Source organism: Penicillium hordei (assembly GCF_028827395.1).
Source record: "Penicillium hordei strain IBT 12815 chromosome Unknown utg000001l_segment0_segment0, whole genome shotgun sequence".
NCBI lineage: Eukaryota > Fungi > Ascomycota > Eurotiomycetes > Eurotiales > Aspergillaceae > Penicillium > Penicillium hordei.
In genome coordinates this window covers 955,775-977,604 of record NW_026623142.1, presented here as the reverse complement: position 1 = coordinate 977,604, position 21,830 = coordinate 955,775, and the positions used below count along the sequence as shown (strand labels likewise).

The 21,830-nt window shown below is 49.9% G+C and overlaps 9 protein-coding genes across 9 annotated transcripts; 3 read left to right on the top strand and 6 right to left on the bottom strand.

The window, feature by feature from the left end:
* Nucleotides 1–22: 22 nt before the first annotated feature.
* N7537_000364 (mitochondrial processing peptidase) lies at nucleotides 23–1,693 on the bottom strand (the record flags this gene model as incomplete). Its single annotated transcript, XM_056891422.1, has 5 exons — nucleotides 23–413; nucleotides 474–1,168; nucleotides 1,229–1,306; nucleotides 1,363–1,488; nucleotides 1,544–1,693. 5 exons carry the CDS (start codon nucleotides 1,691–1,693, stop codon nucleotides 23–25), a joined length of 1,440 nt encoding a protein of 479 aa, XP_056756417.1.
* Nucleotides 1,694–2,050: 357 nt separating this feature from the next.
* On the bottom strand, nucleotides 2,051–3,019 carry N7537_000363 (SDR family oxidoreductase; the record flags this gene model as incomplete). The annotated part of the gene is made up of 1 exon (XM_056891421.1): nucleotides 2,051–3,019. The coding sequence occupies one exon, from the start codon at nucleotides 3,017–3,019 to the stop codon at nucleotides 2,051–2,053; it is 969 nt and encodes a 322-aa protein (XP_056756416.1).
* Nucleotides 3,020–3,887: 868 nt separating this feature from the next.
* On the bottom strand, nucleotides 3,888–5,213 carry N7537_000362 (rRNA 2'-O-methyltransferase fibrillarin family protein; the record flags this gene model as incomplete). The annotated part of the gene is made up of 4 exons (XM_056891420.1): nucleotides 3,888–4,415; nucleotides 4,563–4,748; nucleotides 4,813–5,012; nucleotides 5,144–5,213. The coding sequence occupies 4 exons, from the start codon at nucleotides 5,211–5,213 to the stop codon at nucleotides 3,888–3,890; spliced, it is 984 nt and encodes a 327-aa protein (XP_056756415.1).
* Nucleotides 5,214–5,965: 752 nt separating this feature from the next.
* N7537_000361 (uncharacterized protein) lies at nucleotides 5,966–6,780 on the bottom strand (the record flags this gene model as incomplete). Its single annotated transcript, XM_056891419.1, has 2 exons — nucleotides 5,966–6,460; nucleotides 6,517–6,780. 2 exons carry the CDS (start codon nucleotides 6,778–6,780, stop codon nucleotides 5,966–5,968), a joined length of 759 nt encoding a protein of 252 aa, XP_056756414.1.
* Nucleotides 6,781–8,664: 1,884 nt separating this feature from the next.
* On the bottom strand, nucleotides 8,665–11,128 carry N7537_000360 (CCAAT displacement transcription factor COY1; the record flags this gene model as incomplete). The annotated part of the gene is made up of 2 exons (XM_056891418.1): nucleotides 10,858–11,128; nucleotides 8,665–10,805 (listed from the first exon to the last, which is right to left on the bottom strand). Exons 1-2 carry the CDS (start codon nucleotides 10,985–10,987, stop codon nucleotides 8,665–8,667), a joined length of 2,271 nt encoding a protein of 756 aa, XP_056756413.1. The 5' UTR covers nucleotides 10,988–11,128.
* A 466-nt stretch (nucleotides 11,129–11,594) lies between these two features.
* On the top strand, nucleotides 11,595–15,515 carry N7537_000359 (uncharacterized protein; the record flags this gene model as incomplete). Its single annotated transcript, XM_056891417.1, has 3 exons — nucleotides 11,595–11,793; nucleotides 11,864–14,514; nucleotides 14,571–15,515. Exons 1-3 carry the CDS (start codon nucleotides 11,640–11,642, stop codon nucleotides 15,513–15,515), a joined length of 3,750 nt encoding a protein of 1,249 aa, XP_056756412.1. The 5' UTR covers nucleotides 11,595–11,639.
* Nucleotides 15,516–16,009: 494 nt separating this feature from the next.
* Nucleotides 16,010–16,585, bottom strand: N7537_000358 (U6 snRNA-associated Sm-like protein LSm7; the record flags this gene model as incomplete). The annotated part of the gene is made up of 3 exons (XM_056891416.1): nucleotides 16,010–16,137; nucleotides 16,206–16,277; nucleotides 16,408–16,585. The coding sequence occupies 3 exons, from the start codon at nucleotides 16,583–16,585 to the stop codon at nucleotides 16,010–16,012; spliced, it is 378 nt and encodes a 125-aa protein (XP_056756411.1).
* Nucleotides 16,586–17,818: 1,233 nt separating this feature from the next.
* Nucleotides 17,819–19,873, top strand: N7537_000357 (Zn(II)2Cys6 transcription factor domain-containing protein; the record flags this gene model as incomplete). Its single annotated transcript, XM_056891415.1, has 2 exons — nucleotides 17,819–18,431; nucleotides 18,498–19,873. 2 exons carry the CDS (start codon nucleotides 17,819–17,821, stop codon nucleotides 19,871–19,873), a joined length of 1,989 nt encoding a protein of 662 aa, XP_056756410.1.
* A 760-nt stretch (nucleotides 19,874–20,633) lies between these two features.
* On the top strand, nucleotides 20,634–21,694 carry N7537_000356 (intradiol ring-cleavage dioxygenase; the record flags this gene model as incomplete). The annotated part of the gene is made up of 2 exons (XM_056891414.1): nucleotides 20,634–21,352; nucleotides 21,424–21,694. The coding sequence occupies 2 exons, from the start codon at nucleotides 20,634–20,636 to the stop codon at nucleotides 21,692–21,694; spliced, it is 990 nt and encodes a 329-aa protein (XP_056756409.1).
* Between the last annotated feature and the right edge of the window lie 136 nt (nucleotides 21,695–21,830).

The window sequence follows — 21,830 nt, the reverse complement described above, 5'->3', positions numbered from 1 at the left end:
CGCGATCATACTCTAGGACAACTTAAGAGATCATGCGGGACATGTCTCCACGGATGCGCTGGTAGTCGAGGATACCCTCGATGCTGCCGACAGCGCTCATGGCAAGGTCCTGATCCCACAGCTTGCGGGTAGCGAAGTCCATGACGTCCTTCTCGGTGATCTGGCTGACAGTACGCTCAATATCCTCAGCGCTCAGGCGGCGGCCAGTGGTGATGATCTGGCGGCCGATGTCCTCAGCGACGGCGGTGGTGCCATCGAGAGACAGGAGGATAGAAGCCTTAAGCTGGGCCTTAGCACGCTCAACCTCGGCGGAGGTGACGTTGTTGCACAGGCGAGACCACTCGCGGAGAGTGAAGTGGATCAGGTCATCGAGCTGAGTAAGGTTCTCGCTGACAAGGTAGATACCCCAGAGACTAATATCAAGTCAATATATTATCGATCAAAGACATGAATTATCAAGAAATAAAACTTACCCGGTGTCGCTGTAGCTGGTGGAGAAGCTCATGAAGCTGTTAGCGAGGTTGTGGTGGCTGACGTGGGAGCTGAGCTTGCTGCCGAGGAAGGGCGACTGGCCCATGGCACGGTCCCAGTTACCGACGATGGCCTGGGTGACCAGAGCGGTGAAGTAGTCATCATCCTTCCAGCTGACACCCTCGACGGCGAGAGCGATGTGAGCGGAGGGGATGGTGTCGTCGCGGAGACGGACCTCGGAACCGATGAACTCGGGAGTGCGCTTCTGCTCGGCAGTGAGGGCAAGGGCAGCGGAGGTAGGGGGCTGGCTGGGGAGACCACCGAAGTGCTCCTCAGCGAGTCTGACGAGCTGCTCGTGGGGAATGCCACCGGCACCGACCAGGACCATGCGGTCAGCAGTGTAGTTAGTCTTGATGTAGTCGGTCAGGTTGTCCCGGGTGATGGTCTGGATGTTCTCCTTGGGGCCGAGGATGGTGCGGCCAAGGGGCTGGGCCTGGTAAGCGGTGGCGTGAAGGTGGTCGAAGACAACCTCCTCGAGCTGCTTGTCAACCTCCTCCTGCTCGCGCAGGATCACATCACGCTCACGCTCAATGGCACCAGCCTCGAGCTTGGAGTTCTGAAGGATATCGGCGAGGATGTCGACGGCCTTGGGGACATCGTTGTTAAAGGCCTTGGCGTAGTAGACAGTGTTTTCCCTCTGTAGTCGCGATCAGTATTTGTTTTGGTAGACGTTGATGGGTGGTTTCCCGGGTCGTACCGAAGTGTAGGCGTTAAGGTGAGCGCCCATGTTCTCGATCTCAAGCTCCAATTGGTGCTGGGAGCGCTTGTTGGTGCCCTAGTAATATTCATCAGATAAAAGCGCTTCGTAGTCTGTAGTTTGTGGGGTCGCACCTTGAAGGCAAGGTGCTCAAGGAAGTGTGCAGTTCCGTTGGTCTTGTCAGTCTCTGCCCGGCTACCGGCATCGATCCACACGCCGACCGTCGAGGTTTGGGCCCATGGCGAGTGATCAGTGGCGATCTAGAAGGAAATTAGCTAAATTGCGATGTCATTGAGATGAGTTGCTTGGTCGTACAGTGAATCCGTTGGAGAGGGTGGTGGACTGGGTGGTGGACGGCAACGCAACCGGCGACGCAAAGCCACGCTTCACGGGCTGGATGGACTTCAGGGCCGCACGAGTGCGGAGAGCCTGGTTTAGGTTGAAAGCGAGGCGCCGAGAAGCCATTGAGAACGACTTGTATAGGTGGAGGGAGGGGGAAAGGGGGAGAGATGGAGAAAAGAGCTGATGGAGACACCCTGAGGTTGAGGTTCCGAAGTCTGAAATTGTTCGCCCAGTTCAGCCAATTACATAACCCGCTTTTCCAAACCGCCCTTGACATCCCGAATACTTCCTTCCTCTGCATTAATTCGTGATGTGGGCTATAATACAGTCTCAATGGGTCTATATATTGCTTTTATCGATCTTTACAATGTCAAAATACGATTTGCTTGATGTTTAGGCATCCCGATACGCCTTGTGTTCCGATCACTCAATTTCGGTCATACAATTTCGTGTCTATTGATTGGCTACATACCTTGCGTCTCATACAAAGCGGCTTGCAAAATGCCGAATGTTCTCCTCCATTGAAATATCCGCGGCAAAGCCCAACTCGAAAGCACGAGCAGTATCAAATCGAGGAGTCCATGATTGCACAATCTTGTCGGTAGCAGCGTCATACTTCTCCTCCACAAGATCCCGACGCTCCTTCCCACCAACTTCCAGCAAAGCATCCAACATCTGCTGAATACTAACCTTCAACCCAGGAAGATTAACAGATCTTGAGTCTCCAAATGCCTCTTTTGGGACGTCGCGCGCATGAATCAAGTTCTTGATAATAGTGTGCGGCGAGCAAATCCACATCTCTGTTTCCCTAGCCACAGGCAGAATAGCCTTCTTGCCATGGAAGGGCTCACGGATGATATCACTAGCGAAGCTACTAGCAGCCTGGGTGGGCTTGCCAGCTCTCACTGTCACAGTGGGCAAACGCACACACCGGCCATCCAGGAATCCGCGTCGCGAGTAGTCGTTCAGCAGCGTCTCAATAATAAGTTTCTGCGATCCATATGAGGAAGATGGTACGGCTGGGAAGTTCTTTTCGTTAATGACGAAGCCTGGTGGTGCAAGGCCGTAGACTGCCAGTGACGATGTGAAGACCACCTTCGCCCCGGGCATGGTCGCGCGTAGCCGGTCCAGAATGTATCGTGTTGCGTCGAGGTTTACTCGGACGCCCAGCTCGAAGTTGGCCTCCGAGCCGCCGGACATGATACCGTGGAGGATGTAGACTGTCTCGTAGGGATTGGATGCGCTGATCAGCTCGTCGACCTCTTTGTTGGAAGTTAGATCTGCCTTCACACATCTGAGACGACTTGCGTGTTGTGCAGCTGACTCTGGGACCTCGGGCTCAACGATATCGGTGATTGTCACGGTTGTCGTGGCTGGCGTAATTTCGAGGAGGGAAGCAGCGAGTTCCTGGCCAACATAACCCCCCGCACCGGTGATGAGAATCGACATGATGATTATATGATAATATGGTTTGAGAAATTAGGTCAATTGATCAGATCAGTCTGGTGATTTGCAAAAGAGCAGTGTAACGAAATAAAAGTATATTCAACTATGCAGAACGGAACATGGATGTGTTACCAATATATAGTAACATACCTTGCGGGGTTGAAGCGGATCTTGTCTCCCCCCCCCCACGCTCATTCAGTCACGACAATTTCCCCATTAGCCAATAGTGCTATTATATCCCGCAAATATAATCGCATAATGTAAATCTCGCGCATCAATTCCGAGTCTTTTCTTGGTGCAAGCCTCGGTGAGAAATCCGATTACCGGGAGACCCGGCGCAAGTCCGAGATCAGGATTAGGACAGCGAGATGACCTAGGGAACATGTGAGAGACCTTTTTAACTCTTAGACGATAGCAATGATTAGCACAATGATCCTTTTTTTTAATTCGGGATCTTCTGGGTCTACTTCATATATGCTCTATGTGGGTCGAGAGAAGACAACTTGTGGAACAAGCTCGGAAACCTCAAAGCCTGGAAACTACATCTAAAACATTTACTCGAATGGTGCCGGCGAAATGTTAGCAAGACTAAAATCGCTTGTATTGGCCACTGGTTGCTACCTAGGTACGGATATCATACGCTAACCAGAGCTATCTCATCACCTCAGATCAAGACACTCAGTATGACACATTCCAGCGTGTAAAAATTCATCGAAAAGGAAAACTAAATTTTAAGACGCAGCCAAAAGTACATAGGCGGAAATACCTGTCACAAGAAAGGTGGAAAACATTCGATACATCACAGAACACGAGACGCCGAGGGGAACATCAAAAGGGAATGGACATGACCAGAGACCAGAGATTAAGACCTTTATGCGGCGGTACGCTTGTAGATACCAGCAACAATGCAGTGGTCACGCTCGAAGGGCTCGAGAGTCAGCTGCTCCTTGGGCTTAATCTTCTCCTCACGCATCTTCTGGACCTCCTTAGCGAACACAACCTCGGGCTTGGCTGTGCTGTCAATACAGTTGGCCTTGATGGAGACAATGACACCACCCTCAGCCTTGAGGAACATGTGGGCGTTCAATCCGACGATACGAGCCTGATCGGGCTGGGCAACATCGGCGAAGATGACATCAACCATAGGCACGAGCATACGGTAACGGAGAGGGTGACGGGCATCCTCAACAATAGGGATGACGTTGGTACGGTGAGTGGCCATACCGATCAGATCACGACCAGAGCGGTGAGAGAACTCGACGGCGTAGACGTTACCAGTGGGTCCGACAATATCAGCGACGTGAGAAACGGAGGTACCGGAGGCACCACCGATGTAGAGAACCTTGGAGCCGGGCTTCATGTAGATGTCATCAAGACCACCCAACACACCAGCAGCCAACTAGAAAGAAGAAAAACGTCAGAAAAAAAAACGACTCGATAACAGGCAGCCATGGCTATCGGGGCGATATTCAAGAATTCCGAGAAAAATTCGATAAAACCGGCAACGATGCCATGTATCTTTAGCCCAGGAGAAGGGGGTATTTACCTTAGAACGGAAGGGGTTCCAGACACGGTACTCGTTCTTAGTGACGGTACCATCCTCGGTTGAGGGGCCCTCCACAGAGATGCGCTTCTCGCCGTAGACGGCAGTTCCAGGTGTAAGGTTCTTGGTCACAAGCATGTCCTCCTTACCGCCGCGAGCGACGAAGATACCGGCGTGACGGTGAGGCTCCTATTCGCAGGGAAAAAAGAATCCGTTAGTGGCTGATATCCATATGAGAATTTCCAACACTTACAATGACAACCTTGGCACCACCACGAGCACCGCCGCCACCGCGGGGAGCACCACGGCCACCACGAGGAGCACCGCGACCACCGCGGGGAGCACCACGGCCACCTCCACGACCGCCACGATCGCCGAAGCCACCACGGCCACCTCCACGGCCACCGAAGCCACCACGACCACCTCCACGGCCACCACGGTCGCCGAAACCACCTTTACCAAGTCAGCAAGGTTGAACTGTAATCTCGCAGCAAGAGAGGATCATGGCCATCGGTGCGATAGAATCTCCAGCGAGACTTTGGACCTGCATGCTTGCTGCTTCGGATGGACTGGACTGAACAAACCTCGACCACCACGGCCACCGCCGCGGTCACCACCAAATCCACCACGTCCACGAGGAGCGAAAGAAGACATTGTATGTGTTTTGAGAAATAAGACTCGGTTGTAAATAGAGTCAAAGGGGAGGGAGGTTAAGCTGTCGTTTCCGAGTGCTCAAACCGAGTGTAGTTGAAAATTGGAATAAAAGTTCCGAGAGAGTCGATAAAGATGGAGAAAAAATTGGCAACGTATCTGAGATAGTTGGATCAAGCAATTCAAACAGAATTGGCCGCTGACTATCTGTCGGATGCGGATCGATACCGTTGCTGCTCGTTGATGCGGTCGAGATTTTTTTTGCGCCTTTGGGATCTTTCAGAAAATCAGAACGGCGCTAGGTTATTTCGGGCTTAGCGTGTCCTCCGGGTGAGGACGTCACGTGGAGATTTTCTTCGACGTATGTGCCACGTGACCGGTTAAGCCCTGTATTGTTTGAGACGTAAAACTGTGATTGAAAATAGACCAAGTGATAGTTAATGGTTTGGTGATTGGATTTCAAGGGTTGACCTGTGAATAAGTGATGTGATCAGTCAAAAGTTACGGTTATATCATGCAAACCCGGAAAAGGGTGTGTGCTCCTGCCGCATAAGCCCTACAGTGGATGAGATGGAACACTACAATCGATGAAAATAGAGAATAACAATGGATCCCTTGGTAATATCAGCTCATGATTGATCATGGAATAAAATAATAATAAGAAAGTAAGACAGAGCCCGCCCCACAAATAGAAAAATCGCATCCTCCCATCGAAGTCCCCCTTCTGTATGTACAAACGTAACAAACACAACCAACTACTCCTCAAAGAAGTAGTAGTTTGCAGCATATGGCATTTCAAATGCAGCTGGCATGCCCTTGCAGGTATTTGGTGCCGATCCAGCGGCAGTGTTGACTCGATAGACACTCTTGTAGTTGCCCACTGTGCCATCGGTAGTAGTGAGGTAGAGCCAAGGCACAGCACCATATTTTCCTGACACTGCACCTGATGGTGCGTTAATTGCACCTTCCTTCTTGGTCATGGCAATGCCATCCTGCTTGTTGGGTGTGGTATTCAAGTTGAACTCGGGGGTTGTTGCATCAAAGAAGAAATGGTGACCCAGCAATTCGAGGTTGGCGGGAGGGAATGACGCATATTCGTTGGTTGGTAAGGAAATCCTGTAGGCAAGGTTGGGAAGATTTGCCAGGAGATTGGGGAAGTTGGCTGCAATGCATGTGGCATTGTAGAGTCTTGCAACAGCTCCTGTCGCCACGGGTGTGGATTTGGAAGTTGAGTCGGCACATGTATAGTTCTGGGTTTATAATGAGCGATGGTAACTCAATAAGGTATCTCAAGAGCTTGTCATACCTGGGTGCCACGTCCAAGTGCAACGTATTTAGGCTTTAGGCCTGATGGGCCGGTTAATCCCGAAGCATAGGATGGCAGAGCAACCTTAGAGGTTTCGCAAGCCCCTGGGGTTCTAATGCTGTGTTTTGCGGTGTTGATGTACTCGCTCACTTTTCCGTAGAATTCTGCCAGTTCATCGGTCCAGTCGTATGCATCGTCAAGGAAGTTTGTTGGGGCAGCAAGTGATATTGCTGCCAGGCAGATGATGAGAGGAGCAATACGCATCGCTACTATGGGCCTATGCTAGTAGGTAGAGGTAGAGGTAGAGGGATAGCAAGGCAGTAAATGGGGTGAGGTTTTCTTTTTAATCAAGGATTGTCCAGCAAGCCTTTGATGTAGGTCGCCTTTGATATAGTCGGATATGAACAAAGGACGGAGTTAAGCGAATTGAAGAAAGGAATGACGAGGGAGGGATTGGCATGATGAAATTATCCGGGACGAGGGGCAGGTACACATATAGATGTGGTAATTGCAACTATCCTACAATTAAAGCATATATCAAAGATAGTAACACAAGTCAGACTCGAAACAATACTGTGCTATTAACAGAGCGATCGATGCAACCTGCAGGTACTAGCAGGGATTAAAGCTCGACCACCGGCTGTCATTGGTGGATGAACGCGCCCAGGACTGACCCTCCTAGCCTCTTTGACTTCTGATTTGTCGTCAACTGCAAATAAATTTTGACTAAATCATGATGGCGACGCGCTAAGCAAAACAACGGGGTTTCCCTTGGCGGTTCAGTTATAAGAGCTTGAACCGAGCCAATGTGATGAGCTCTATAGATTCCCCGGGGCTATTAATAAATCTGACTGAAGAACAGTGCCATGTGTTGGGCGGTTAGATATGCCAAATTATTGCCGTTACAGGTTAGCGTGCAGAGACAACGATGCTGGGTCTTCATCCTAGGATTTGTGCAGAACTCGGGGAAATTGCAGGCATTGGCTACATGGGTCCCGGCACTTATCAAATAGAGCTTATTCATGCTTTCAATCATGCAATACTCCTAAATTTGTGAAGTTCAACTTATTTACAATCTGTCTTTCAAATGTTAGACTGCGGAGGGCATAGCGGGGTTTAGCTTTCGCTCCGGTCCGTCTTATTTTTCTTCGTTCCAGCATACAGGCGCGTAGATAACGCCATCTTACACGAAGTTGCTCTGACCGCTTGGTTATTATCGTACCTAACTCGCAACTATTCATGTGACTGCTGACATCTGTTTTTATCGTTTGTCGGCATTTTTGTCTATACTTATTTGACCTGGTCAAGCCACAAATGAGATATATATACCTGCTAGACCATAATTCTCCGACACTAATGCACCACATCGGAAGCAAACCCTAAAGCAGCATTGATCTGACAGATATCCTACTATTCAATTGACATATATGATTACTCAAAATAGAAATCGACGATAGTCCAGGGAATGTCTTGGTATCTCAAGCACGGTGCTTTGCAAACATCATACATCAGCCACCAAAACCACCCGGGCAAGTGTTATTGCGTGAGTTCCCGCGTTCAATCCGCGGCTTAGTCCCTAATCATTTGTCTACTTGCTTCTTTTTACTGGAGGCATTGCTCTCTATATATATTTATATCCTTCCCAATTGACCAATCCAATGGAGTAAGTGTCAATCAGTCAGCTAAATGTTGTGTTGGTAAATTATTTGACCATGTAAAGAAAACGCAACAAAACTTTCAAGCTTAAAAGGAGAAAGCTTAGAGGCTTGGAAAAAGTCCCATCCCACCCGGGAGGCAGTCAATCCCCTGCATAGCATTGGAAGGGGATGTAAACTTAAGGCCCGGTACAGACATGTTTATCAAACTCCACTAAACCCATCCATAGATGATATCCAACTTTGGAATGGTCCGAAATCTACGGTTATCTCACTATATTTAGTCACAGAGACATGATAATTGCCAGAAATCCAATTTACACACGATGCAGCTCGACCCACATCCCAGAATAGTACAACGTAGAGCAACGCTCAACCCCAAACACCAGGACTTATGATCAGTCATGAGGAGAAAATAAAAAGATAAAAAAAAGATAAAAAAAGTAACTCCGGAGCTCTTCGCTGGGTAAGCATCAGACAAAACCTTGGAACATTAGTTGAAACCTTCCTGCTGCCAGTCATCACCGTGCAGCTGGCCACCGCCACTCCCCGTGTCTCCGGCCCCACTGCTACTACCGTAAGCAGCAGCAGCAGCGCTACCGACGGCGCCCATAGCGCTATGCTTCTCAATCTCCGTCGTGCTCATCATATAGAGCACAGTGAAAAGCAGAAGATGAAGGGCAAAACAGTAACCAGCGAACAGGTTCCGACTCGTCCGGTTGGCAAGAATGACTCGAGTGAGAGAAAAGACAATCCGCTCTGGTAGGCTCATGCGTTTGTATGCCCGTGTTGATTCACGGCCCCGGAACGCGGCAAACGGTGAGATTCGAGCCTCGTAGGCGTTCTGATATCGGTCGAGTGACAGACCCGAAGGCGTATCTGCAGAGGTATAGACTGACGTCGAGCTAGGGGTGTTTGCAAACGATGATGCAGATGTGGAGGCACCCTGACCGCGACTATAGGTCGAGACATAGCGAGTCTTTTCGTAGAGACTCAGGTTGTCCTTTTGAAGCGATGCAACCTCCTGTCGGAGGGACTTGACAGTGGCATATAGCTTTGACAGCTCTTCTTCGAGTTCGGCATTCTTCTTCTTGAAGCGGTCTCGTTGGGCTTGGATCATGGGTAGGAGGCCGGAACCGCCGCCAACGGCTTCTCCTGCACGGATTGATTCCATGGTGTTTGCAGACACGGCACTCTGGTCAAAGCCAGAGATGATGGATGAGGTGGGTGATGATGCGCCCCGACGGGTAGAGTGGGGGTATCTTGATGTGTAGGTACCTGCAACAGACATCGCTGTGGACGGGAATGTATTTACAGCCTCATCTTGCACGCGAAGGAGGTCATTTTCAAGAGTAGTTGACAGGGTTCGTGACTTCTCCAGCTCTCCCTTCGAAGTCAAAAGCTCAGTTTGTAGTGCTTCGAGCTGCCCCTGGATGTCGCGGTGCGACACTCGCAGGAGGGTGAGATCATCCGTCAATTTCTTGTTTCGGGCCATAAGTAGTTGCTCCAGGGAGTTCTTGTCTTTGGACTTGGCTCCCTCGCCAATGGCATCAACCGCAGTGACATCGCCAGCACCGTCTCCCGCCTCATCGTCATCACCGGCTGCAAACTCAATCGACCTGATCATCTCTAGCTCCCGGCGGATCTCATCGTAGTCGGCTACCTTTGCTAACCGTACACGCAACTCTTCTCTTTCCACCGCCGCCTTTGAAGCTGTTCGCTCCGACTGAAGCAGTTTAGCTTCCCAGGTGTGTCGTTCCGAGTCTTTGTCAAATCGTGCGGCATCCAGTTTCCGAAGCAAGGAAGAGTTCTCTGACTGGAGTCGTAGATAATCGGGGTCATCCTCAACAGAAACTGGACCAGATGCATGTGATGCAGCCTGAGCCAGCTCCAACCGCATTTGTTCATTGCGTGCTTCCACATCAGCCAATCTCAAGCTTGTTTTCTCTAAATCGGCAGAAACGAGCTCGAGCTCAGCCGCAGTAGCGCCACTCCGCGAACCCTCATCACCCTGGTTCTCACCCTCGCCCAGGCGCTGGGAGACTTCATAGCTTGCTTTGAGCTCCTTGATCAATCGATCCTGGTTTTCCACTTTCTCTTCTAAAGTCTTCTCCTTTGCCGCCCAGTTATTTGTCTTTTCTGCTAAGACAGCTTCCCACGATGCTTCGATTTCCTTAGCTCTTGATTCCTGGTTTTCCTCTAGTTTCTTCCGCGCAGCACGTTCCTCCTGCAAGCGTTTCTCGATCTCCTCTTGTTGCCTGGTGAGACGATCCACCGACTTCTGCAATTGGTCCCGTTCTGAGGTCAGTTTGGGAACTGTATCTTCGGACAGGACAAGGGAGTCGACAGAAGCTTCCAGGAGTGGGTAGGGGTCCGGAGCCTCGGATAATGAAGAGTATAGTTGCAAGAATGAGGACGATGACGTCTTGCCTTGGTTGGTCAAGAGATCGATAAAGGACTGATAGGATTTCAGTAGTGATTTATATTCCGAGAGCTTAGATTCATCATCTAGCTTCTTGTAGTCTTTTGTCTTCTGCGCCAGGTCCTTTCTTTGCACGAGTGCATCGCGTTGTTGTTCGACGAGATCCGTAGCGGTTGCATCGAGTTTTGCGATAGTGTTTGCCAAATCAATTCCTACTATATGTCAGTAAAGACTCGGCAACATGTAAAATAAGATAATAATTACCTCTCCAGGCTGAAATGGCGCGTTGGAACTTGTTGGTCTCTTCGGTCAATTTGCTGGATATGGGTGATTCAGGTTGGCTGTTATGTTGGTCCTGAGGAACCAAACCCTCTGTAATGGCAAATGAATCCATTGTCGGTCCTAACCCCAAGGGTCTGCACTGTCACCCCACATCAAATAGCAGTCCACTAAGGGGAAAGATGGAGATCTGTTATCGCGAGGAACAGGACACGCGGCGCACGGGCCGATATTATTCCGACTGTATACGTACAACGTACGATCTTGAGTTGAGGTTGTTGGATACAAATCTATGACAAATATAAATGTAAATGGCGAGAGAATATACAGTGACCTCAAATATGCAGGCTGTATAACGAGTGTGTTGTTTCAAGATGACAGCAATGGACCCGAGGCACCCGTCTACAACAGATGCCAGGAGATAACGGGCACTAACACACTGGGATGACCGCCCTACCGACCGCCTTTACATCCAAGTTTAAATTCACATTTAAAGCTCCATATTGTAGATAAAAACTATAAAAAGTAAAACAGAGTAGACAACATCAAGACCCAGAATGAGTCCAAATATCAGCAATTAATTTTTGATTGATATCAGGTGTATAGTTAGAAATGTGCCTTAACAGACATCTGTAGATCATACCAGATTCTGCCTGACAAAAACCACCATAACTGTGGCCTGCCCCCTGAGCTTTGGCCCCAGCTACTGACCGCCCTCACATCGTCACTCTCCAAGCTTGCGGGGAGATGCCTGGAACGACAGCCTCATGATGGCTTCAGACGATGGAATTGGTCCCCGAAAGAGGCGCAGGACCAGTCCGCCAGGGACTGTACCTTATTTGTTACATGCCCTATTTGAAGATGTGCCATTAGCGACCGAGCATAGCTCCGACGTCTACATCACCTGTGTTGAGTACTGGAGTAAGCTTTATCTGTTTTGGTGGTCGAGGCTGCCTAGTCGATCACCCTCGAGCCGACTAACATTTCACAGATGAAAATTTATATATCGGCACCTCTGCAGCCGAGATCTTGCACTTCGTATGCCTCCCGCCAGCATCCCCAGACGAAGTCGCCGAGCCTACCTTTATACTGGCATCCCGATTACCGATCCTATTCGCCCAAAGTCCCCCAGCGGGCAGTGACCAAGAAGGTGTTCGACAAATAGTTCTCTTATCCTCAGTGAACAAGGCATGTGTCCTCTGCAATGGCACTGTTACGTTCTACATGCTGCCGGAGCTCAGCCCGGCTTTTGGAGCCACAAAGGTCAATAACTGCCGCTGGATCGGTGGGTTGGATCTCAATTGGGATGCAGAGGAGGGCGAGGATCCGACTATCATGATTGCTGTGCAGAACAGGATCATGCTGGTCCAGATTGGGGATGAGGCGCGGCGGATCAAGAAGATCGAGTTTCCTGGTTGCTTAACTGCGGCGCGACGAGGAACGATCGCATGTGCTGCGGATACACATTCATACTCATTACTTGAAGTGGCACACCAGCAGAAGATTCCGCTATTCCCAATCTCTTCTTCGAATGAGGTCTTTGAGTCGGGGCACGTGGAAGATATGAACCCAGCACCGCGAACTCCGCTCAAACGTTCACCCTCTTCCTCCTATCCTACTTCTCCACCGAGTGATGCTTCGGGGCATGGCAGAAGCACTAGCTTGAATGCGTTCGTGGGAATGCTCTCGCCGCAGGCACAAGCGGCCCAGCTAGATAGATCACCATCAGGGACACCCGATCCTTTCACATCTGCCGGGGAACCCAGAAGATCAAGCTCGGAGGAGCGAGAGGGAAACAGCTCCCCCAAGCCCCCCAGTGACCAAGAGCCGGTCAATAACTCTCCCACCAACGACAGCTTAAAGCCCCTACCACCTCTACCTCCGCCAACAAAGCAAGGATCGAAGCGTCTCCAGCCTCATGTGGTGTCCCCAACGCCTTCTGAGTTTTTACTTGTAACCGGGACCGAGGAAACAGAACCGGGGGTTGGAATGTTTGTCGACATGGACGGTGAAGTTGTTCGGGGTACAATTAACTTCCACAGATTCCCAAAATCTGTTGTGATTGATACAAACGAGAATGATGAAATGTTCCAGACTAGTGAAGGCGCTAGAGAAGAGTTTGTTCTCGCTGTAATTGAAGACGAAGACGAAGATGCTGGAAAGTCTCGAACAAGACTCGAAATCCAACGTTGGGATGACGACCCAGGGGAGACTGAGCGGACCAAGAGATGGTTAGAGATCCCATCTCCCGGCGAGACACAATCTACTCAAGTTGGCCTGCGACACACCCTCAGCCCTAGCCATCTTGAGCTCAATGAAATCGGGCAGCTTTTGCGGATGGTCCGCCTCAAAAATCCCACGCTGCCACCACATGTGTCAGTAGCAGATTCAAGAACTCAGGCATCGATCGAGCACTCTCAGAAGGAGAAAGAGCTGTTCGATTTACAAGAAATGACTGACTCGGAGGGATCTAAGAAGAGCGACGGCTCAGCCATCCAGGGCTGGGAGGCTCAGCGTGATGCCGAAGAAGCAAAATTTGCACATGGACTGGGAAAGGTCCAAAGCAGTCTTGTCATGTGGTCTGGATCTCAAATATGGCGCGTACTGCAGAATCCATTGATCGTTCAGCTCGAGGACACCTTGCAGAGGGCCCAGGAGACGGAAGAGAGCGAGCACACTGTGCTGCGTAGGGGTACCATTCTGGATCTGCTACTCTCAGTCCAGGACACCGAGCCAAAGACCGAGGCTGAATTCATTGGATTGAGCTATGTGAAACAAAAGGCTAGCCTTATGCTTTATGGTGACCTACTCTCCATGCAGCCAGACGGCCGCAATGCCGCAGCAATCGATGGTACCGAAAAAGCGCTACTGGCAGGTAACCTCGACCCGCGTTTGGCATTGCTCTTTATTCCTCTGTTGCGATGTGAGGTTTTACAGGGGCCTCAGGGTATATGGATACACGCTGGGCTGGCAAGCATGGCAGAGAAATATATTGAACAGGTCGGAAAGATAGGCGTTCAATCCTCTGGATTGGATGCTTCTTGCAGTCCTGTTCTCAGCATGGTGAAACGGTTCCTTCTCTCCTGGCAGCAGAAGCGCGGATATGGTAGTATCACCGATGAGACATATGTTTTGGATAGCACAGATGCCGCGCTGTTGCACCTGACCTTGGAACAAGATGCGTATCTGACGCGAGATCAGCGGGCAGCATCGCCAATCCGCCCTGAATTGAATAGACTGGTCGACAATTGGAAAGGCAATTTCGACCGAGCAGTGATGCTCCTGGAAACATACAAGCGGCTCTATGTGCTAAGCCGTTTGTACCAAAGTCAAAAAATGTCTCGAAACGTTCTCAAAACCTGGCGACGAATTGTCGATGGGGAGACTGACGCTGGCGGAGAGGTCTCCGCGAATGGCGTGGAGACACAGATGCGCAGGTACTTGGTCAAGATCAAGGACGTGCAGCTGGTTGAAGAGTATGGCTCTTGGCTGGCTGAGCGGAATCCCAGTCTGGGAATCCAGGTATTCGCAGACAATGCCAGCCGTGTTAGACTGGAACCGGCGGATGTTGTTGCTTTACTCAAGGAGCGAGCTCCAAATGCGGTCCAGGTCTACCTAGAGCACCTGGTATTTGCAAAGAATGTGAGATGCCCCGTTGTCTTGTTCCATGGACACATCGAACTAACCTGTGAATATAGTACACGCAATATGCCGACGACCTGATATCATACTACTTAGACACAGTACTCTCTGTGCTCGAGTCATCCCTCGAAGCACGAACTTCTTTGGCCGACTCCTACTCAACCTATCGAGCCCTGCGTGCCCCCAAACCGACATACCTAAACTTCATAATTGAGAACACCCCCACAGAGCCCTGGTGGCAGTCCCGACTCCGATTACTTCAGCTGCTGGGTGGCATCTCCAGCTCCCAATTCACCTCCCAACCCCTCCCGACAGGAATCAGCTACTCAATCCCTAACGTCCTCACCCGTATCGAGCCATTCCAGAATGAGCTAGTCTCAGAATGCATTATCCTCGATGGCCTACAAGGCCATCACGGCCCAGCCCTCCATCTTCTTACACACGGGCTAGGCGACTACGACTCCGCGATCCGTTATTGTCTCTTCGGCGGCCCGCGTAGCTCTTCTTCCTCTTCAACAGGCACCCCGCCAGAACTAGCAGACTACACCCTACAAACAACGCTCTTCCGCCACCTGCTCGACGAGTTTCTGCACATCGAGGACCTGTCCGACCGCATCGAGCGTACAAGCGATCTCCTTTCGCGCTTCGCGGCCTGGTTTGATGTCCGCGAAGTCCTAGATCTTGTTCCAGAGGACTGGAGCGTTGATATTCTCGGCGGCTTCTTTGTGCATGTCTTCCGTACCCTTGTATCACAGACTCGTGAGACTCGCATTGAGCGTGCCCTTAGCGCGGGCCTGAGTCTGCGCATTGGTGCTGAGTATATCGATGGCATGGAGAAGTTTGGGCCCTGGGTTGAGGAAACAGAGGGTGTTAGAAGGCTGAAGGATGCACAGCCGCGGCAGGTTCCCTTACCAACTAATGGCCCTGGTGACGATGCTTCTGATGACTCCGCCGAGTTTGGAGAGACGGTGGGGCCTACATCTGGGGAAGTGGGCCAGTAGATTGATGATCAGGGGGAGTGTACAGGATAGTACAATATGTGAATATGTTATGTTGGCTAATAATCTATGATACCTACACAGTTTGCTTGGATAGCTTTCATGTTGACTTTGTTATTTTTTTAGTTATATCCTAGTTTGGTTTTGGCGCTATGTATCATGAGCTGATCCCCAAATTCATCATCTCCTTCCGTGCAAAGAAAAGAGAGACGAGAAAGACAGAACTACACCACAACAGTAAACAGTCCTATCATGCACATTCCAAGTCAACAGAAAAGAAAAAAAAGCGAAACCATCATATTGCGTTCGTTCGTTCCCTTCGTAGCTACTGATGAGCGTATGTTCCGGCGCACGTCGAAAGCCAGCGGGACATTAAGGTGTGTAGTGATTTGAAGCTCCAACCGGATCCAGGATGTCGATTCCCCGAAATGACAACTAGATCCGGAATGAAATGAAACCCGGAAAGAAGATAATGCGTCAGAAAGAGAGGTTTTTATTTACTCTTCTGCTTGCAAGAAAGGGTTGGGGATCTCCTCACTGCCGTCGGCGGGGGAGATCAGTACGATCAAAGTGCCACGAGCGACGATGAGACCCATTGAGCGGGTGGTAGTGTTGCCCTCCTCATCTGTGGAAGTCAGTATATAAGAAGCAGGGGTATGGAGATTAGATTCAAGTAAGAAAGTTGGAACTCACCACGCATGGTTTCCTTAACGTTGTCGAGGACCAGGTTCATCAGCTGGTCGTAGCCCTTAAGAGTACCGGTGACTGTTATTGGTTAGCATATATATAGTTCATATATGGCGATAGGGGTCATTAAAGACCAAAAATAGAAGAAAATGCAAAGATAAAATGCACATATGAGAAAATACATGAGAAAAATATCAATCCAACATACCCTCACGACCACCATTGAACTTCACTTGAACCTCCTTGTCCATGTATTTGTTGAGATCCAAGATGTTTTCCTTTTTGGGCTTCTCCTGTGCACCGCCACCACCGCCACTTTTCTGCTGGCCCTGGCCGCCACGGCCTCCACGACCGCGACCGCCTCGGAATGAGCCTCGTTCAGACATGGCTGTGTAAATTGAGGGATTTAGAAAAATGCAGGGAGAGATTAGAGGGTAGCAAGATTGGGTCCGAGAGATACAGACGGGTATCTCGGTATCTCTTGCGTATTGGGGGGGGGATAGCGGAAGGTACAAGCAAGGTGGGTGCGTATATGAGGGATTTTTTGGTGGATTGTGGCCTCAGGCACTCAGGCGTGGTGGAACTTGGAGTCCGCCTTCCAAGGTTGGTATGGAGATTACCAATTACCACTGTATTATTGCAGTTGACAGCTACGACGGATCCCGCCCGGAGGTATTTTACAGGTAGATTACGGGTATCTTTCTCTCCGATCTGAATATTTGAACATCGATTGAGTGCTTTTTGGCATTCCTTTCTCAATTCAAATGTTACTTTATATAAGGAGTACATGTATCTACATTATTTCTGTATCTCTTTACTTATTTTTTTCAAGTAACCTGATCTCAGGCCAGATGATTATTGTGATTATTGTAATTCCCTCCGAGTTCCCGGGATTATAATGTTTCAGCCCGCTGGCCCGTTCAGGCATCAGCGAAAAGAACATCTCCACAAGGCTCAAGGCTTAATTTCGGAGATGGAACATTAGATATGAAACTATAGAATGAGCCCAGGATCTGGGTGATTATGTAGACTTATCTTTACGTAGTACAGGATATGCGAGACCAAAGGCAAGGCGTAACTGTTGTACACCTGGTTGATCAGCGTATCGTAGGTCGGCGGAACCCTCCGGCGGGACTCCGCTGAGGGCTTCAAGGTGATGAGGTACAGTACTTTGGAAGTTCCTCACATTGCGCAAGTTACAATTGGAATTCCCGTGACACTATTCGTCAATAGCTAAACGAGAAAGAAATTAAATAAAAATGAAAAATAAAATAAAATAAAAATAAAATAAAATACATAGACCCTTCCGAGTTCCAGGCTCCCCCCAACGGAAACCCAGATCACGTTTTTCCTCTCCACTCCCCGTGCGCTGCTCCGTCCCTCTGTAGCCCTACGCTTCTTCTCCTTTCATTTCTTCCATGGATGTTGCTTGAGTCTTATTAAAGGAGTTACCTGCCGGTTTCTCTCCGCGCAAGTCCGGTTCATATCCGCGCAAGTTTTATACTTCGCGCTCTTATCTAACTCTCCGCGACTTCCTCTCTTCCCCAGTCTCCAATCTCTTTCCATATCCCAAACCAGCTCTAGGGTGTACACAGGGTCTCTTCCCACTCCCACCCACAATGGAATCCCACACTCCAACAGCGGAGTCAGCCCACAAACGGCCGAGGTCCCCCACCGCCGCTGATCACGGCATGTCAAAAATGCCCAAGACACACTCGAACCACTTGCAGATAAACTATCTGGCACGGCAATACCCTGACAACCTACCGCTCGTTTCCGTCGATGATACCATGCCGGCGATCGTCCATCTGCTCGGCGAATATGACGGCGTTCTACACCGCCATGAGAGCATCGCTGGAAATCTGGGCGCATGCCCGCTCGGTCCGATCTTGATCAAGCGATTCGAGCGTCTGTTCGACGGACCGCCGCAAGTGTTGAAATCCCATGGCAAAGATGGACCTACGGTGACTTGGCTCGATGTGGTCGAGTTCGCAAAGAATAAGCCCGAACAGTTCAATCTGGAGAAGTCGCGCAACGGCGTGCGAGTCTGCCAGTTCTACACCAAGCAATGTCGTGTGGAAATCAGCGAGGAGGATTTCGTTTTGATTGCGTCCGGAATGCCGCAGAAGATGATCCCGCCCCAGCCTATTATCGAGGATGAGGAAAAGGAGCTGGGCGCGCTGGAGATTCTTGAGAAGAACTTGCATCACATAACCCAGATGGCTGATCAAGGTAAGCAAATCATTATATACATATCTCAGCTTAGGACGTATTCACTAACAATATTTGTGTGTTCAGTCTCTGCTCGAGCGAGACAGCTTAACCATCGTTTGAAGAATCGCCGCAATGCTATTGTCACTCGACGAGAGAACGATGCTTCTCTACATGCGCAATCCCGAAATGTCACCGAAATCTGGCGCGATGCCAACGGTCATGGCCCAGGAAATGGCCACGCATCATCTCACCCTTCTACTTCTGGTTTCGTCGCTGTCAACGCTCATCGTCCAGAGGGTGAGCACACCGAGGAGAACCCTCTATCATCCCAATTCATGTTCTCACAATCCACCGATAATGTCACCATGATCAACGGTCAATCGATCAAAGGTGCTTCCCCAACAACCCGTGCAGACTTGATGAAGAGGTTTTTCACAACAGCTGATCGTCACGCCCGTGGCTATGACGACGCAACAGCCCCAGTCAACCCTCAGCCACTCCCTCGGCTTCGTGCCTCCGATCCAACAGACTACAGTCTCTACAACCCCGCGGCTGCAACCGCAACTCAAACCACAACTGCAACCGCAAACGCAAACGCAACCGCAACCGCAGTCGCCATCCCACACACCCCATCATCCCTCCTCCCACCGCCAAAATCAATCCACCAAGAAAAAGACGACGGAGGCCCCTTCAAGCTAGAAATGATAGCCCGAATGGAAGAGCTCCAGCGCGGCGAGCGTGTAATTCCACCTTGTGACCGCTGTCGCCGCCTCCATATGGACTGTCTCAAGAACCTCACAGCTTGCGTTGGCTGCACAAAGAAACACGCCAAGTGCTCCTGGCGCGACGTCAAAGAAGATGAAGTCACAGCAATGCGGGCGGGAATCACTATATCAACGACATCCCACGAGCGCCCGGACAAAGACCGCTCCACCTCAACCGTCACCCCACCCCAGTACAGTATGGGTCCACTGCCCCCGATCTCCGCTGAGCGTGAACATCGCCGAGAAGCGCCGTTGGAGCCAGAGAGAAACGCCTACTACTACCACAACCGACGCGAGTCGGCCCCCTCCGTTCCGAACCCGGCTCCTGGGTCTACGGTTCCGATGGAGCTTCCTTCAAGTAATAATTCACCGCGACGGGCCGTGAGTGAGACAGAGAATAGAGATCGTCCTCGTGTTCCTGCTCGTGTCGTGGATCGCTTTGAAGATGAGGATCCCGATGCTAATCAGCGGCTGAGACAGGCAATCTCGGATACTGTGGATCATCACACTCGTGTTGCTGCCGCTGTCCAGGAGAGAGAGCGTGGTGCGGAGCGTGCTGGAGAACACCAACCTATTATTCTTCCTGCGTTAAACCAGGTTTCGGCTTCTGGTGCTGGTGCTGGTGCTCATGACCGAGACCGTGAACGGGAGCGGGAGGCTGACCGTGATCGTGATCGGCGTATGGTGCATGCGTGAAGCATTGGCTCTTCTATTGATTCCTGTACATGTTTTCTTTTGTTTTCGATTTTTTACACTATTGGCAAAATGGGCTGGGCGTGGGAGTACTATGTTAGATATCCCTCTGATTAGCGTTATTTTTTTGCTTTTTCTTTTTGCTTCTCTAAACATCTCCCCCCTCTCGATCTCTTGTAAATACATACCCTCGTCTACCTCTATCCAACAAGGTTTCCACTGTATTCACATATGCCATTGCTTTGCTTGGATGTCTAGTATGCCTAGGTACTTATATACATATTGATAATCCAAGTCACCTAGTTCGGATATAAGGTCTTTAACCGTTGTGTTGTATTTTCAAGACTATATATTTACTTCACACTTTAGTTAATAGATATTCTTTTAGTACTATTAGTATAACTGGACAATATAATCTATGACCCGGAGAAGCCTAAAGACATCCGGATATATTCTCTGCCCTACATTCCGTCGGATCAGGTTCCCTATAGTATAGTCTATTAATCCTATGGACGCTCCCGGCATATAAATCCGATCTTACATCCGACGGGGGGGATTAGTGGGGGTTGCGGGGTGAAAAAGGTTTCCATTCGGGATCTTCTGATTGAACAGAACTTCAGAATGTTGTATCATCTGGGGAAAGTAATGACCGCACCCCACCAATTCCTATAACATATAAACACCTTGATTCCTGGATTCTCTAGCTCTAAACCATTTACCATCTCAACTATTTCCCTATATACAAACTATACTACAGCCAACCATGGACCCTTCCAAAGTCAAGATCCCACCAATGAAAGACCAAACAGTGGACAACATCACCGACAATGTAATCACAATCAACAGTCTCTGCGAAGACCAACGCATGAAATACATCCTCGAACGCCTAGTAACCCACCTCCACGACTTCGCCCGCGAGACCCGTCTCTCCAGCGACGAATGGATGACCGGCCTCCGCTTCCTGACAGAAGTAGGCCAGATCTGCACAGACGTACGACAGGAATTCATCCTGTTGTCCGACGTCCTGGGTCTATCTATCCTAGTCGACTCAATCGACCACCCCAAGCCCAAGGGATCCACAGAGGGGACAGTGCTTGGTCCCTTCCACACGCACGACGCGGAGGAAATGCCCGCTGGTGATTCCATGTCGCATGATCCGAAAGGCGAGTCACTGCTTGTCGTTTGTACGCTGCGGGATTTGCAGGGGTTGCCGGTCGAGAACGTCAAGATTGATATCTGGGAGACGGATTCGACGGGGCATTATGATGTTCAGTATGCGGGGAGAGAGGGGCCTGATGGGAGGTGTATTATGCGCTCTGATCACAACGGTGTCTTTTGGTTTAAGGCTATCACGCCTGTGCCGTATCCTATCCCCCATGATGGGCCTGTTGGGAAGTTGTTGAAGAAGTTGCATCGGCATCCGTATCGGCCTTCGCATATGCATTTTATGTTTGAGAAGGAGGGTTATGATCATTTGATTACGTATGTTTTTGGTCTTTGCTTTCGATCCGTTGAGGGGATTGCGAAGTATAGCATGCTAACTTGAGTTATAGTGCTCTCTACCTCCGCAACGACCCTTACGAAACATCAGATGCAGTCTTCGGCGTCAAGGATTCCTTAACCGTGGACATCGGCAAGGCTGACGCCGAGATCGCGAAGAAATATAACGTCCCTGAAGGCCATCCTCTCCTCACATATGATTTTGTGCTTGTGTCCGACGAAGAGACCAGCAAGTTGCGTGCGCACAACTCCAAGGTTGCGCTAGATAAGCTGGGTCGGAAAGTCAAGATTGTCAATGGGCTGCCTGTGCCAGACTTGGATTAAATGCTAAATGCCATTACGAGAGAAAAAAAAGTGCACGGGAGAAGTATCACTTGATCTATATCTGTATGAGTTTAGCGAGGAACTATTGTACTTCTTCCAATATCGTTCGATTTTGGATAACAAGAAAGAGAATTAA